The sequence below is a fragment of the Stenella coeruleoalba genome (assembly GCF_951394435.1).
Source record: "Stenella coeruleoalba genome assembly, chromosome: 13".
Taxonomy (NCBI): domain Eukaryota; kingdom Metazoa; phylum Chordata; class Mammalia; order Artiodactyla; family Delphinidae; genus Stenella; species Stenella coeruleoalba.
In genome coordinates, this window is record NC_137159.1 from 67,676,193 (window position 1) to 67,693,602 (window position 17,410).

General features: G+C 37.9%; 1 protein-coding gene across 3 annotated transcripts in view; it reads right to left on the reverse strand.

The window, feature by feature from the left end:
- Positions 1-90: 90 nt before the first annotated feature.
- The window catches only part of SPDYA (speedy/RINGO cell cycle regulator family member A), a 33,780-nt gene continuing 16,460 nt past the window's right edge, over positions 91-17,410 (reverse strand). For all 3 annotated transcript variants that reach the window (XM_079940263.1, XM_079940262.1, XM_079940261.1), the window contains 2 exons: positions 13,844-14,141; positions 91-226 (listed from right to left, as the gene is read on the reverse strand). In XM_079940263.1, the coding sequence (XP_079796389.1) occupies positions 138-226; positions 13,844-14,141 (387 nt within the window). In that variant the 3' untranslated portion in view covers positions 91-137. The remainder of the gene's footprint in view (positions 227-13,843; positions 14,142-17,410) is intronic.

Sequence of the window (17,410 nt, forward strand, 5' to 3'; positions counted from 1 at the left end):
AATTCTGAAAAGTAACAAAAGCTAGAGAAAGATGTGTAACATTTCGAAACTGCTTAAATGTCCCATTTTGACACTTGTCTTGCAGTTAGTTTGACATTTTGTAGTTAATGATTCCAAGTTTGTTTAGTTGAGCCATCTCATTCTTCACTTCCTGTAAACCACTCCATAGATTTGTCTTCCTTCATGAAATTAGTTTTCTTTTCTTTGTTTGATTGATGGTCATTGGCTACCAAAATAAAATATGCATTTTGAGATAAATTTTAGGTATCTGTGTATTTTAAGTACATATTTTAATGGCTTGTATGTGTCTTAAAAAATAACAAATCTGGGCTAAAGTAAATAATAGGGGGAAAACTGATAAGAATAACTATCTTAAAAATTGTAACAAAAGATGTAGCAATTCTTGAATCTCTTATCTTTCTCAGAATCATTTTAACAGTTTGAAAGAACATCAGAATTATTCTGTTATATAAATCAAATGTTTGGGGAATTCCCTGGTGGTCCAGTTGTTAGGACTCGGCGCTTTCACTGCTATGGCCCAGGTTCAATCCCTGGTCAGAGAACTAAGATCCTGCAAGCTGCACGGCGCAGCCAAAGATAATGTTTGGAGAGATACACTTTTTATACATATGAATTAATTAGGACTAGGGCTTATTATTATTCATAAGCACTATGAATAATGTTATTTACCATGTGCCTTACATTGTTTTAAGAACGTTATAATATCTTTTCATTTAATATGTGTAGCTCATCCTTAAGATTATCCACATTTTACAGATAAACATAAGCTTATAGTTATTATTTAAATATAGATGTTTTATAGGTTTTGAAGTAGTAGTGCCTGGGAGGATATATGCTACTTATCCCTTAGGCTAGAACTACTTAAAATAATGTACATATTCTAAATAACATTTTACATATTTTTCGTTCTGTGGAAAAATTTAGTCTAAAATCTCTGCCTTTTTAGACTTTACAGCCTATAGTAGAGATAGACATTAAATAATCACACAAATATAAAACTAAAACAGTTACAAATACTTCAGAGAAGTACAGGATTTAGTAGAGGTTTTGCTCTGATCAGGTAATTACCTATGCAAATGTCAATTGAGCTGAGACCTGAAGGGCAGGTAAGAGTTAACTACATCAGGGAAAATGAGAACAAAAAAGGCCAGTGATGGGGCTGACTGAAAGATAGGTAGGGGTCAGGCCATGGAGGATCTTGTAGACCTGTTAAGGAGTTGTCTATCCTAAGAAAAATGGGGTGCTATTGAAAGATTTCATGAAGTAAGTGGTAACATGCTTAGATCTGTGTTTTGGAAAAAAATCACTCTGGTTGCATCTGGAGAACTGATTGAATCATAAGCGGAGTAGTCTTCTGGTACCATTTCTAAATGGTAAGTATCCGAGCACTCATACAATAATAATGGCTTTAAAGTTTTCATAACATTTCCAGATCTATAGACGCTCTGATGTATATTTTTAGATTCCATCATGGAATACTCCCCTTTCTTCTGACTTTCTATTTAACTACTAGTGAAATTCTGTCCTTCATTTATTGTTTTGAATGCAGGCCCTAATTGTACTTCTTGGAGAAGGGGCTGACTTAAGAGCAAAGAAAAGTTGTGCCTTCTCCTATTTCATGTAGAATGGCTTCTGTTCAGTACACTATGCTCAGTAGATGCTGAACTGAACAAGAGCTAACAGTGTCCATTCTAATAATGAGTTGAAAACCAAACTATATAAGCAAATAAACATTTATTTATATAGTTAATCAAAGTCCAGCTTAAGCCCTTTATCCATCTCTCCATTGAACACTAAGCATGTTTATAATCTGGCTTGTGGGACAGGTGCCTTCTTCTAAAGTTAGCTTTCTATGTTCATTTCTGGTTCTCATTTACCATAATATAAACTCCTAGAGATTTGTGAGTGGTTCACAGCTGTCTTCCCAGTAACTTCCAAAGGCCCTGACTTTTCCACCCAGTAAATCAGTAAAAGTTTGCTGATGGCTTGAAGCTTACACTGGATCAGGTGTTATTTCATCTGCTGACTTGGTTGTTCTAGGGGGAAATTTAAGTATATAGCTCGCAGGTTGTGGAAGACTTTGAGTTTAAACTTTATACTTCAGAGTCAGTAGGGAACTTCTGAAGTTTCCATGGTCATGTAAAAGCAGATACTTTTTAAAAGTTAGTCTGTTAGTGGTGTCTGAGTATTTAAAGGAAGGAAAATATTAAATCAGAAATGTCATAGTAATACATAGTATACAACTATGAGGTGATCTGTATTAATATACAACTATGAGGGGTGGAAAAGGGGCAAGTGTAAAAAAATATTGTGAAGGAAGAACCAGATAAGCTGGTGGTTCATTGGATGTAGAGGGAGAGAAGCTATATATATTCAAACTTTCATCTACTGTTCAGGCAAACAACTACTGTTTGCCTTATTTCTCTGGGCAAACAGGATTCAGCCCAGCTCATAAATAACTTCCTTGGAACAGCCTTCACTATGTCTCTCACCCTACAGAATTGATTCTGAAATCTTTTGTGCTCATAAATGTTGACCATATAGTTAGCATTGCCTTTATCACATCATTAATTTATAAGCCCTGATTATGCCTTCGTTAAGGATTTTAAATTGGGATGACTAGAACAGTGGTAATGACAAAAGTAAATAAGGAAGTTTAGAGAAGGATTTATTTCTGAGGAAAAATTCTTTGGTTTTAGATTGCATAATGGAATGTCTTGTGCCTGCCTACGTGACCCAGGACTAAGGTTTGGTATACTGCTTTTTTCCCTTGGCTTCACTCTAAAATCTGGGGAGTCCTCAGATAATACATAATAATATGTACCCATGTCTCAGATATACTAGCCTAGGTTAAGACAGCATAAGGTAAAGAGAAACAATATAGTTCAGTAAGTATAAAAATGTGCTGTCTATTCAGATAGAACTGGGTTCTCATCTTGCTGTTTTCATTGTTGCTGTTTTACTTTGCAGCTGTGACTTTTCTGAGTTTGTTTCTTCATCAGTAAAATGAATGTCATAGTGGCACTTCAGGATTTCTTGTGGGGGGTCAGGTGTTAAATGAGACTACCTTCATAAGGTGGCTAGCACGTGATTGGTGATTGTGATGCATGTAAGTTTGTAAAGAATGCCTCATCTATCTCATCTCTCTCATCTATCTCCCATCTATCTATCTCCCACAACCTTATCAAAATCAACTATTTTATTCTTAGTAAATGTCATAAACATGTTTATGTAAAACTTGTTCATTGAACGTGTTGTTTTGAGAAAAAATCTTAAGGCAGAAAAACATGTTTTTAACCTGAAAAGCAAGAAGTTGCTTGCGTTTGAAAGAAGGATGGAAGCATCGATACCAGCTATTGGTAAGTTTTATCATAAAAGCCTAAGCAGAGCATCAGCTCTTTGTGTCTCTCCTGGAGAATGAATTGAGTTGTCTGTAGCCACAAACCTTAGGTGATTCCAACCACCTTATATAGACTGGAGGAAGAAAGTTTTGCTGGTAGAGGCCATTTACTGAGCATCAAAACAGCTGCTGAGGCAGTAAGAGACCACTGTTCCTGATAATACCATGTTACCCTTAATCCTCTCCACCCCCCGTTAGCCCACTGACTTGTTAAGCCTACTGAGGGAAAATGAATATAAACGTTTATTGGTCAAGTGTATGTATGACCAATAATTTTTCTTTGTATTGCCTACCCTCTGTCATCCTGAAACAATAGGTTTTACATTTAACCTTGAATTCCCACTCAGAACAAAACACAAATGAGTAAATACTTATTTCTTCCTATAAAGGACCTATATATCCTAAACCAGGGTGTCAGGGCTTTCGTCCAGGGACAGGAAGAAAGCACAGTTCCATTTACAACTGCCCTAAGTCAAGTGCCCCACTTTTCATCCAAAATCCCTCAAAGACCTGCTTTCCTTTTTTTCCTCGAAGCAAGCTGACTAGCAGAGCCCCTTACACCCTGGGTGCACTCTGATTTCCCATTGAAATATCAAAGCCTAAACATAGGGTGTGACTACTTTTGATATCTAAGGCATTAGTTTGAATAAAATATAAGTGCTTCTGTTCTGCTTTCGTTAAATATGTGTTCAAATTATGGTTGGAATTCTCTCCCAGTTCACTCCATACAACCTTTCATCAGGGACTTTGTTCTTTTTTTTTTTTTGTTTAATCTAATTTATTTTTTTATACAGCAGGTTCTTATTAGTCATCAATTTTCTACACATAAGTGGATACATGTGAATCCCAATCGCCCAATTCATCCCACCACCACCACCACTTCCCTGCGGCTTTCCCTCCTTGGTGTCCATACGTTTGTTCTCTACATCTGTGTCTCAATTTGTGCCCTGCAAACCGGTTCATCTGTACCATTTTTCTAGGTTCCACATATATGCATTAATATACGATATTTGTTTTTTTCTTTCTTAGTTCACTTTGTATGACAGTCTCTAGATCCATCCACGTCTCAACAAATGACCCAATTTCATTCCTTTTTATGGCTGAGTAATATTCCATTGTATATATGTAGCACATCTTCTTTATCCATTCATCTGTCAATGGGCATTTAGGTTGCTTCCATGACCTGGCTATTGTAAATAGTGCTGCAATGAACATTGGGGTGCATGTGTCTTTTTGAATTATGGTTTTCTCTGGGTATATGCCCAGTAGTGGGATTGCTGGATCATATGGTAATTCTACTTTTAGTTTTTTAAGGAACCTCCATACTGTTCTCCATAGTGGCTGTATCAATTTACATTCCCACCAACAGTGCAAGAAGGTTCCCTTTTCTCCACACCCTCTCCAGCATTTGTTGTTTGTAGATTTTCTGATGATGCCCATTCTAACTGGTGTGAGGTGATACCTCATTGTAGTTTTGATTTGCATTTCTGTAATAATTAGTGATCTTGAGCAGCTTTTCATGTGCTTCTGGCCATCTGTATGTCTTCTTTGGAGAAATGTCTATTTAGGTCTTCTGCCCATTTTTGGGTTGGGTTGTTTGTTTAATATTGAGCTGCATGAGCTGTTTATATGTTTTGGAGATTAATCCTTTGTTGATTCGTTTGCAAATGTTTTCTCCCATTCTGAGGGTTGTCTTTTTGTCTTCTTTACGGTTTCCTTTGCTGTGCAAAAACTTTGAAGTTTCATTAGGTCCCATTTGTTTATTTTTGTTTTCATTTCCATTACTCTAGGAGGTGGGTCAAAAAGGATCTTGCTGTGATTTATGTCAAAGAGTGTTCTTCCTATGTTTTCCGCTAAGTTTTATAGTGTCTGGTCTTACATTTATAAGTCTTTAATTCATTTGGAGTTTATTTTTGTGTATGGTGTTAGGTAGTGTGCTAATTTCATTCTTTTACATATAGCTCTCCAGTTTTCCCCGCACGACTTATTGAAGAGGCTTTCTTTTCTCCATTGTATATCTTTGCCTCCTTTGTCATAGATTAGTTGACCATAGGTGCGTGGGTTTATCTCTGGGCTTTCTATCTTGTTCCATTGATCTGTGTTTCTGTTTTTGTGCCAGTACCATATTGTCTTGATTACTGTAGCTTTGTGGTATAGTCTAAAGTCAGGGAGTCTGATTCCTCCAGCTCCGTTTTTTTCCCTCAAGACTGCTTTGGCTATTCGGGGTCTTTTGTGTCTCCATACAAATTTTAAGATTTTTTTGTTCTAGTTCTGTAAAAAATGCCATTGGTAATTTGATAGGGATTGCATTGAATCTGTAGATTGCTTTGGATAGTATAGTCATTTTCACAATACTGATTCTTCCAATCCAAGAACATGGTATATCTCTCCATCTGTTGGTATCATCTTTAATTTCTTTTATCAGTGTCTTATAGTTTTCTGCATACAGGTCTTTTGTCTCCCTAGGTAGGTTTATTCCTAGGTATTTTATTCTTTTTGTTGCTATGGTAAATAGGAGTGTTCCCTTAATTTCTCTTTCAGATTTTTCATCATTAGTGTAGAGGAATGCAAGAGATTTCTGTGCATTAATTTTGTATGCTGCAACTTTACCAAATTCATTGATTAGTTCTAGTAGTTTTCTAGTGGCATCTTTAGGATTCTCTATGTATAGTATCATGTTATCTGCAAACAGTGTCAGTTTTACTTCTTTTTTTCCAATTTGTATTCCTTTTATTTCTTTTTCTTCTCTGATTGCCATGGCTAGGACTTCCAAAACTATGTTGAATAAGAGTGGCAAGAGTGGACATCCTTGTCTTGTTCCTGATTTAGAGGAAATGCTTTCAGTTTTTCACCATTGAGAATGACGTTTGCTGTGGGTTTGTCATAGATGGCCTTTATTATGTTGAGGTAGGTTCCCTCTATGCCCACTTTCTGGAGGGTTTTTATTATAAATGGGTGTTGAATTTCTCAAAAGCTTTTTCTGCATCTATTGAGATGATCCTATGGTTTTTATTCTTCAATTTGTTAATATGGTGTATCACATTGATTGATTAGCATATATTGAAGAATCCTTGCATCCTTGGGATAAATCCCACTTGATCATGGTGTATGATCCTTTTAATGTGTTGTTGGATTCTGCTTGCTAGTATTTTGTTGAGGATTTTTGCATCTATATTCATCAGTGATATTGGTCTATAATTTTCTTTTTTTGTAGTATCTGTTTCTGGTTTTGGTGTCAGGGTGATGGTGGCCTCATAGAATGAGTTTGGGAGTGTTCCTTCCTCCTCAGTTCTTTGGAAGAGTTTGAGAAGGATGTGTGTTAGCTCTTCTGTAAATGTTTGATAGAATTCACCTGTGAAGCCATCTGGTCCTAGACTTTTGTTTGTTGGAAGATTTTTAATCACAGTTTCAATTTCGTGACTTGTGATTGGTCTGTTCATATTTTCTATTTCTTCCTGGTTCAGTCTTGGGAAGTTATACCTTTCTAAGAATTTGTCCATTTCTTCCAGGTTGTCCATTTTATTGGCATAGAGTTGCTTGTAGTAGTCTCTTAGGATGCTTTGTATTTCTGCGGTGTCTGTTGTAACTTCTCCTTTTTCATTTCTAATTTTTTTTTTTTTTTTTTTTTTTTTTTGCGGTACGTGGGCCTCTCACTATTGTGGGCTCTCCCGTTGCGGAGCACAGGCTCCGGACGCGCAGGCTCAGCGGCCATGGCTCACGGGCCTAGCTGTTCCGCAGCATGTGGGATCTTCCTGGACCTGGGCACGAACCCGCATCCCCTGCATCGGCAGGCGGACTCTCAACCACTGCGCCACCAGGGAAGCCCATTTCTAATTTTATTGATTTGAGTCCTCTCCCTCTTTTTCTTGATGAGTCTGACTAATGGTTTATCAATTTCCTTTATCTTCTCAAAGAACCAGCTTTTAGTTTTATTGATCTTTGCTATTGTTTTCTTTGTTTCCATTTCATTTATTTCTGCTCTGATCTTTATGATGTCTTTCTTTCCGCTAACTTTGGGTTTTGTTTGTTCTTCTTTCTCTAGTTCCTTTAGGTGTAAGGTTAGATTGTTTGAGATTTTTCTTGTTTCTTGAGGTAGGCTTGTATAGCTATAAACTTCCCTCTTAGAACTGCTTTTGCTGCATCCCATAGGTTTTGGATTGTCGTGTTTTCATTGTCATTTGTCTCTAGGTATTTTTTGATTTCTTCTTTGATTTCTTCAGTGATCTCTTGGTTATTTAGTAACGTATTGTTTAGCCTCTACGTGTGTGTGTCTTTTTTACAGTTTTTTCCCTGTAATTCATTTCTAATCTCATAGCGTTGTGGTCCGAAAAGATGCTTGATATGATTTCAGTTTTCTTAAATTAACTGAGGCTTGATTTGTGACCCAAGATGTGATCTATCCTGGAGAATGTTTCGTGCACACTTGAGAAGAAAGTGTAATCTGCTGTTTTTGGATGGAATGTTCTATAAATATCAGTTAAATCTATCTGGTCTATTGTGTCATTTAAAGCTTGTGTTTCCTTATTTATTTTCATTTTGGATGATCTGTCCATTGGTGTAAGTGAGGTGTTACAGTCCCCCACTAGTACTGTGTTACTGTCGATTTCCTCTTTTATAGCTGCTAGCAGTTGCCTTATGTATTGAGGTGCTCCTATGTTGGGTGCATATACATTTATAATTGTTATATCTTCTTCTTGGATTGATCCCTTGATCATTATGTAGTGTCCTTCCTTGTCTCTTGTAACATTCTTTATTTTAAAGTCTATTTTTTCTGATATGAGTATTGCTACTTCAGCTTTCTTTTGATTTCCAGTTGCATGGACTATCTTTTTCCATCCCCTCACTTTCATTCGTATGTGTCCCTAGGTCTGAAGTGGGTATCTTGTGGACAGCATATATATGGGTCTTGTTTTTGTATCCATTCAGCCAGCCTGTGTCTTTTGATTGGAGCATTTAATCCATTTACATTTAAGGTAATTATCGATATGTATGTTCATATAACCATTTTCTTAATTGTTTTAGGCTTGTTTTTTAGGTCCTTTTCTTCTCTTGTGTTTTCCACTTAGAAAAGTTCCTTTAGCATTTGTTGTAGAGCTGGTTTGGTGGTGCTGAATTCTCTTAGCTTTTGCTTATCTGTAAAGCTTTTGATTTCTCCATAGAATCTGAATGAGATCCTTGCCGGGTATAGTAATCTTGGCTGTAGTTTCTTCCCTTTCATTACTCTAAGTATATCATGCCACTCCCTTCTGGCTTGTAGAGTTTCTGCTGAGAAATCAGCTGTTAACCTTATGGGAGTTCCTTTGTATGTTATTTGTCATTTTTCCCTTGCTGCTTTCAATACGTTTTCTTTGTCTTTAATTTTTGCCAATTTGATTACTATGTGTCTCGGTGTGTTCCTCCTTGAGTTTATCCTATATGGGACTCGCTGCACTTCCTGGACTTGGGTGGCTATTTCCTTTCCTGTGTTAGGGAAGTTTTCGACTATAATGTCTTCAAATATTTTCTCTGGTCTTTTTTCTCTCTCTTCTCCTTCTGGGACCCCTATAATGCAAATGTTGTTGTGTTTAATGTTGTTGCAGAGGTCTCTTAGGCTGTCTTCATTTCTTTTCATTCTTTTTTCTTTTTTCTGTTCCACAGCAGTGAATTCCACCATTCTGTCTTCCAGGTCAGTTATCCGTTCTTCTGCCTCAGTTATTCTGCTACTGATTCCTTCTAGTGTATTTTTCATTTCAGTTACTGTATTGTTCATCTCTGTTCTTTAATTCTTCTAGGTCTTTGTTAAACTTTTCTTGCATCTTCTCGATCTTTGCCTCCATTCTTTTTCCGAGGTCCTGGATCATCTTCACTATCATTATTCTGAATTCTTTTTCTGGAAGGTTGCTTATCTCCACTTCATTTAGTTGTTTTTCTGGGGTTTTATCTTGTTCCTTCATGTGGTACATAGCCCTCTGCCTTTTCATCTTGTCTGTCTCTCTCTGAATGTGATTTTTGTTCCACAGGCTGCAGGATTGTAGTTCTTCTTGCTTCTGCTGTCTGCCCTCTAGTGGATGAGGCTATCTAAGAGGCTTGTGCAAGTTTCCTGATGGGAGGGACTGGTGCTGGGTAGAGCTGACTGTTGCTCTGGTGGGCAGAGCTCAGTAAAACTTTAATCTGCTTGACTGCTGATGGGTGGGGCTGGGTTCCCTCCCTGTTGGTTGTTTGGCCTGAGGCAACCCAACACTGGAGCCTACCTGGGCTCTTTGGTGGGGCTAATGGCAGACTCTGGGAGGGCTCACTCCAAGGAGTTCTTCCCAGAACTTATGCTGCCAGTGTCCTTGTCCCCATGGTGAGCCACAGCCACCCCCCACCTCTGCAGGAGACCCTCCAACACTAGCAGGTAGGTCTGGTTCAGTCTCCCCTGGGGTCACTGCTCCTTCCCCTGGGTCCCAATGCGCACACTACTTTGTGTGTGCCCTCCAAGAGTGGAGTCTCTTTCTCCCCCAGTCCTGTTGAAGTCCTGCAATCAAATCCCGCTAGCCTTCAAAGTCTGATTCTCTAGGAATTCCTCCTCCCATTGCCCGACCCCCAGGTTGGGAAGCCTGACGTGGGGCTCAGAACCTTCACTCCAGTGGGTGGACTTCTGTAGTATAAGTGTTCTCCAGTTTGTGAGTCACCCACCCAGCAGTTATGGGGTTTGATTTTACTGTGATTGCGCCCCTCCTACTGTCTCATTGTGGGTTCTCCTTTGTCTTTGGATGTGGGGTATCTTTTTTGGTGAGTTCCAGTGTCTTCCTGTCGATGATTGTCCAGCAGCTAGTTGTGATTCTGGTGTTCTCACAAGAGGGAGTGAGAGCACGTCCTTCTACTCCGCCATCTTGGTTCAGGGCCAGGGACTTCGTTCTTAATGCTTTCACCAATTCTTTAGTCCTTAGCAATCTGCTAGAAGACTTCTGTGGCAGCTTATTTTCACTACTGAAGGCAGGATTTCATCAAAGGGGGTAGCAAAGCATCACAGGAATTCAGGTTGTAGTAGAGTCAAACCGGGGTTCAAGTGTCACTCTCTCAGTCATCTTGGGCAAATGATTTAACCTCTCTAAGCCTCTGTTTCCTTATGTACAAAGTGGAGATACTAGTATTTACCTTGGGGTTGGCTGTGAATATTAAGTGAGGTTATGAATGTAAAATCCTTAACACATTGCATGGAACATTTTAAATATCTAGTAAATCTTACCTGTTATGAGGATCAAAGACTGTAGGCAAAGGGGCTAGGAGAGAGGGGAAGGATGCTAAAAGGAAACTCTTATCATTTAGCCTATGATAGACCCTATTTACTTTCAAATATGAGTGAACAAATAAAAATGCTTGGAGGTGTTACAAGGGAAGAGACTATACTGTCAGTCAAATTTGTTCAGTGATTACTATGGCCAGGGAATGGAACAGAAATAGGCAAGACCCCTACCTTCAGGAGTCTTAAGAGTCTAGTTTCTCAGTAAAACTTCAGTAGCCACTGCTAATCTCATAAGAATGTGGTAAAAATAAATAGGTGAAACTCTGAAATAATGTGAGTCTCATTATAGAATTAGAGAGAACCATAAGAAATCTGCCAGTCCCATCTTCAGATGGGTGAAAATCTGGGACAAAGGCATTATAAGAAGTAAAAAGGATCACTGCTGGTAGAATGTCATTCTGGTTCTGTTTCAAATCGAGAAATGTCAGAGAAGTACTCAACCTTTATAAATAATAATTTAAATGAAAATTAGGGTGTGGTTGACAAAGTATTTCCAGTTCATGCGATTATTTTCAAATTAATATAAAATACCATTGTTCAAAACCACTTAAATCCCAACAAAACAGAAATATGCAAATAAATTGTGGTACTTATAGCATGTCATGACTAAAAATCAGGTTTTCAAAGACTAAATAATGACATCGGGAAATGCTTTATGGGAAGTGAAAAAAAAGCAAGCATAGATACATTATGGTTCTATTTTTGAAAATAGAAATAGAAAAGTGTATAGTATTACAAAGCTATAGTAACCAAAACAGTATGGTATTGGCATAAAAACAGACACGTAGATCAGTGGAACAGAATGGAGAGCCCAGAGATAAATGCACACATATGGTTAATTTATGATAAAGAAGTCAAAAATATATTGGGAAAAGATAGTCTCTTCAATAAATGGGGTTGGAAAAACTGGACAGCCACATGTGAAAGAATGAAACTGGACCACTATCTTTCACCATGCACAAAAATTAATTCAAAATGGATTAAAGACTTGAATGTAAGACCTGAAACCACAAAACTCCTAGAAGAAACAGTGGGTAAGGTCCTTGACATTGGTCTTGGCAACTGTTGTTTGGATTTCACACCAAAAGCAAAGGCAACAAATGCAAAAATAAACAGTGGGACTACATCAAACTAAAAAGCTTCTGTACAGTATAGGAAACCATCAACAAAATGAAAAGGCAACCTACCAAATGGGAGAAAATATTTGCAAATCATGTATCTGACAAGGGGGTTAATATCCAAAATATATAAAGAACTCATACAACTCAACAGAAAAAAAAATCCAATTAAAAAATGGTCAGGGCTTCCCTGGTGGCTCAGTGGTTGAGAGTCTGCCTGATGCAGGGGACACGGGTTCGTGCCCTGGTCCAGGAAGATCCCACATGCCACGGAGCGGCTAGGCCTGTGAGCCATGGCTGCTGAGCCTGCGCGTCCGGAGCCTGTGCTCTGCAACGGGAGAGGCCACAACAGTGAGAGGCCCGCGTACCGCAAAAAAAAAAAAAATGGGCAGAGGAAATGAATAGACATTTTTCCAAAGAAGACATACAAGTGGCCAACAGGTACATGAAAAGGTGTTCAACATCACTAATTAGTAGGGAAATACAAATTAAAACCACAATGAGATATCATCTCCCACCTGTTAGAATGGCTGTTAAGAAATAACAAGTGTTGGTGAGGATGTGGAGGAAGGGAACACTTGTACACTGCTGGATGCAGCCACCATGTACAACAGTATGGCGGTTCCTAAAAAAGTTAAAAATAGAACTACCATATGTTCCAGCAATTCCACTTCTGGGTATTATCTGAAGGAAACAAAATCACTATCTTGAAAATATACCTGCACACTCACACCTATGTTCAGTGCAGCATTATTTGCAATAGTCAAGACATGAAATGGAAACAACTTAAGTGTCCATCAGTGGATGAATGGATAAAGAAAATGTGACTATCTTTTTATCTATCTATATATATCGATCTATATCTATCTATCTATATCTATATCTATCTATCTATCTATATATATATCTTAAAAAAGAAGGAAATCCTGCCATTTGTGACAACATGGATGGAACTTGAGGGCATTGTGCTAAGTGAAATAAGTGAGACAGAGAAAGGCAAATACTGTGTGATCTCACTTATAATATGTGAAATCTAAAAAAAGCTGAACTCAGGACTTTCCTGGTGGTCCAGTGGTTACAAATCCACTTTCCAATGCAGGGGACATGGGTTCGATCCCTGGTCAGGGAACTAAGATCCCACATGCCACGGGGCGACTGAGCCTGCGCACTCTGGAGCCTGTGCACCACAACTAGAGAGAAGCCTGCCCGCCGCAACGAAGAGCCCGCACGCTGCAACTAAGACCCGACACAGCCTAAATAAATAAATATTAAACAAAAATTAAAAATAAATTTAAAAACCTGAACTTATAGATACACCACCAAATGGTGGTTGCCAGAGGAGGCGGGGAGAGCGGGGGGAGTGGGTGAAGGTAGTGGAAAGTACAAATTTCCGGTAATAAGATAAATAAGTTCTGGGGATATAATCTACAGCATGGTGACTGTAGTTAACAAGATTGTATAAGTTAACAAGATTGTGTATTTGAGAGTTGCTAAGAGAGTGTATCTTAAAAGTTCTCATCACAAGAAAAAAAACCATAACTGTGTGGTGATGGACGTTAACTAAATTTATTGTGTTAATCATTATGTTATACACCTAAAACTAATACAGTGTTATATGTCAGTTTTATCCCAATTTTAAAAAGTGTGTAAAAGAAACCAATAGTTAATTACTGATAAAGCTGCATGGTGAGATTACAAGTAAATTTATTCTCTTCTTAAAACTTCTTTTGAATAAAATAAACATTTCAAAGAAAATGCTTCAGGCTCTTAAAATACTTGAGATCTATGGTGAATTAGGTTTCAGTTTAACAAAAGTCACATTAAAAATCTCTTAGTTTAGGTAAGCTACCACAAAACAATACCAAGACAAAAAGTAGTACTTGAAAAGGGGAAAACTTTCAATACTACTTTAACTCATATTGTTGTAGTATATAAATAATTATGTCCTCCTGCCTATAAGGACTACTGGTCAATAGATAACTTGGATTTATTAATAACATTCATAGATCTAATTCTGACATATCTCTTAAGTCATACCTTGAAAACAGCTATAAGCTTGAGAAGGATCAACTATTATGTCCATTGGGAATGAGTTGTGTGATTCCTGAGAATGTTTCTCCACCACCTCTACTGTATCACTGGATGAAGATGATGATGAAGACAATCCCAGTCTAACGTATCTTCCTTTTCTACCACAGAGTGAACAATCTACCGGTGTGGCACTAGGTCCCCGGGGCAGTTGAACTTCATCTCTGTGGTAGTTTCTAACAGCTCCACTGTGATGCACAGAGCGTTCTCGTTGCCATATATAATGGGTTGGAGCAATGGCCATAACCTATGGTGGAAAGCTTTCTTTTAGAATTTTAATAAGATTTTAAAATTTAGTAAAATTAAGAACAAAAATTATAAATCAAGAACAAGCTACCTGTAAAACTAGATCTAAAAATCTGTCACCGATTTTTTTTTTTTTTTTTTAGAAAAAAAGCATTTCCAGATAAGGCAATATTACCTATAAAGTGATTCATTGCTTGGATCCGTAAGATAATAATTGACAAAGTATTTAAATTATTTCAAACAGGAAATAGAACTGAAGCAACCTTCCAGGTTGTTCAATTCTGGATATTATAGGTTTGGGAAAAATAATACAGTTAGTCCAAAACAATACATAATTCTCTGGAATGTACTGGGTTGAAAACAATATTTTTAATTGAGGTTTCCAGCTATGTATGTTAGGCTAATCTTAACATGTTTGCAATCACAGCAAGAGATATGGTGAATGAAAACACAGGTAAGGTGCTTAACCTCTCGGTTCCTATTCTCTTGTCTGTGGTATGGAGAGAATAATGGTGTCTATTGCAGAGGGTTGTTGCAAGGATTAGATGAGGGATTATTCAGAAAGTACTCAAGATTCCACACTACCTCTCAGGCATTGTTCTCTAAGGTCGGTTAGAGAACACACTGCCTTTAGAGTCAGGATAGACTTAGTTTCTTATTCTGGTTCTGCCACTTCCTAGTTGTATGATACTTTGCAAGTTACTTAACCTTTCTGAGCCTCAATATCTTCATATGGAAAACTGGGGATACCATCTGCCTCATAGGATTGTCCTGAAGGTTAAATATGTGTAAAATCCTTATCACATAGTAAACATCTGGCGAATGATAGCCATTTAAGACAAGCTAGCAAAGTGTACCTACCTGCTGACCTCATGGTGTCTAAAACTTCTAAACAGAATGTTAGAATGTTACTTCTAAGCAAAAATGTTTAGTTGCAGTTATCAGTGACCCAAGGTAAATGAGAATTGTAGAATTTGAGAGCTAGACAGTGCTTTTAAAAAAATTATTTTATTCAAGTATCTAGACAAAATTATTATTCAAAAAAGACAGACAGTGCTTTATTAATTGCCTAGACGAGTGATTTTCAAACTGGTTTGAGGAGCCCTAGGCTTCACAGACAACATTAGGGATCGCAGGAGGGGCTAAGGGAAGACACAGCAGGTGGAGGACCTCAATTTGGGGGATTGTGTGTAAAATTTTGTTTGGAAAGAAGCCTTCTGCTGTTAAGAATGACAACCTTAAAACTCCCAGATTAAAGCTGATTCCCTCAGAAAATAGGGTTATTGTGCCTCCCCCAAGACAATGCATAAAGAATACTAGCAACCCTAATTTTTAAAGTGTACTTTAGGATTGGATTTATTTTATAATCTACTTCTTAAATCCTTCAAAACAGTTTTCAACCAAAGACATGTAATAAAGTTATATATCTTTTAAAAGGTAGAAGTAAATAAAGATATTAACTCTAAATATACACATTTCTATGCCAATGTAAAACTGGGTGCAGAGATACCCAAGGTGAGGAAGTAGAATATCAAATTTTCTTATTCCTTCCATATTTATCTACTATTTTTCTCAATATTTCTGTTTTTATTGCTCATGTCTGGAATGTCCTTTCCCTTTATTTGTCTTAGTATTTCTTTTCCTTCAATGCCCAACATAAGTCCCACCTTTCTAGAAACTCCAGCTTTCAGATTTTCTTGTTTTATTATTAATGCTATATTAGGACTCAGCATGTAAATGTTAGCACTCAGATGTACCTTTTTTTTTTTTTTTTTTTGCAGTACGCGGGCCTCTCACTGTTGTGGCCTCTCCCATTGCGGAGCACAGGCTCCGGATGCACAGGTTCAGCGTCCATGGCTCACAGGCCCAGCCGCTCCACGGCATGTGGGATCTTCCCGGACCGGGGCATGAACCCGTGTCCCCTGCATCGGCAGGCGGACTCTCAACCACTGCGCCACCAGGGAAGCCCCAGATGTACCTTTTTATGCATGTAACCTATTCTGCCGAAAGCCCCCTCTGGACAGGAATAGTTTCTCATACACCGCTTTCAAATGCCTTCTCCACAATATTATGCAGTCATTAAATATTTTTTAATGATAGATGAAAATATTTAAGAATTAGAGGCCACTAACATTAGGAGCCTTCAGCAATATGATTTTTGTAGGAATCCTATATAGCAAAGTCTAGTGAAAAGAGCAGAGGGAAATATGAAGTAAAGGGCACAATATAGAAGATTTGGTACTGTTCTTTCTGCAATAAGCTAGACATCGTAGTCTCTCCACATGTTAACCCACCTAGAAAAATGCATGCACACTTACCTATTATGCTATTTAATTCCTGAGATAACATAATAGATATAAGTGCACTTTCTAAACTAACCAACATAAGAGATGGAGGCTAGATGTCAGAGAAAACAGAACACTGGGAAGCCATTAGATGTGAAGTCAAGTTCTGGCTCTGCCACTTAACTGATATATGATCTTGAGTAAATCTCAACCTCCTTGGTCCTCACAAGTATTTTTGTAAAGATAAGAAGATAATTTATATGAAAATATAAATTTGTAAAGCACAATGCAAGTGTATAGTATAATTACTGTAAGCCAGTTTGTGGCTACTATCATAACTTGAGTTTATTTTAGGATATGTGACTAAAAAATGGGTTGACAGTATGCCAGTACTGGACTCTTAATAACAAATGCATAGAAAACTAAATTTCTAACAGCATGTCTTGCTACTATAATGCAGCAAACTTCAGGGCAAGGATTATGTAATACTTCTTTATAATAAACCTCCACAACACTGAACTTAGTGTCTTACTCATAAATTAGCTGTTAAATGAATACTTAAGAGAACAGGATAAAATCTACTAGGTAATTTCTTTTTCTGTACACCAATATGATTCAAATGTACCTGGTTGGAACAATCAAAAAAAAAAGATCTTATCTTTATCTAGCTTATCTATCTGGATAAGGGTCAGTGCTAGGTGAGCTCGGTAAAGAATTATTTTTTGGAGGGCTTCCTTGGTGGCGCAGTGGTTGAGAATCTGCCTGCTAATGCAGGGGACACGGGTTCGAGCCCTGGTCTGGGAGGATCCCACATGCCGCGGAGCAACTAGGCCTATGAGCCACAAGTACTGAGCCTGCGCGTCTGGAGCCTGTGCTCCACAAGAGAGGCCGCGATAGTGAGAGGCCCGTGCACCACGATGAAGAGTGGCCCCCGCTTGCCACAACTAGAGGAAGCCTTCGCACAGAAACGAAGACCTAACACAGC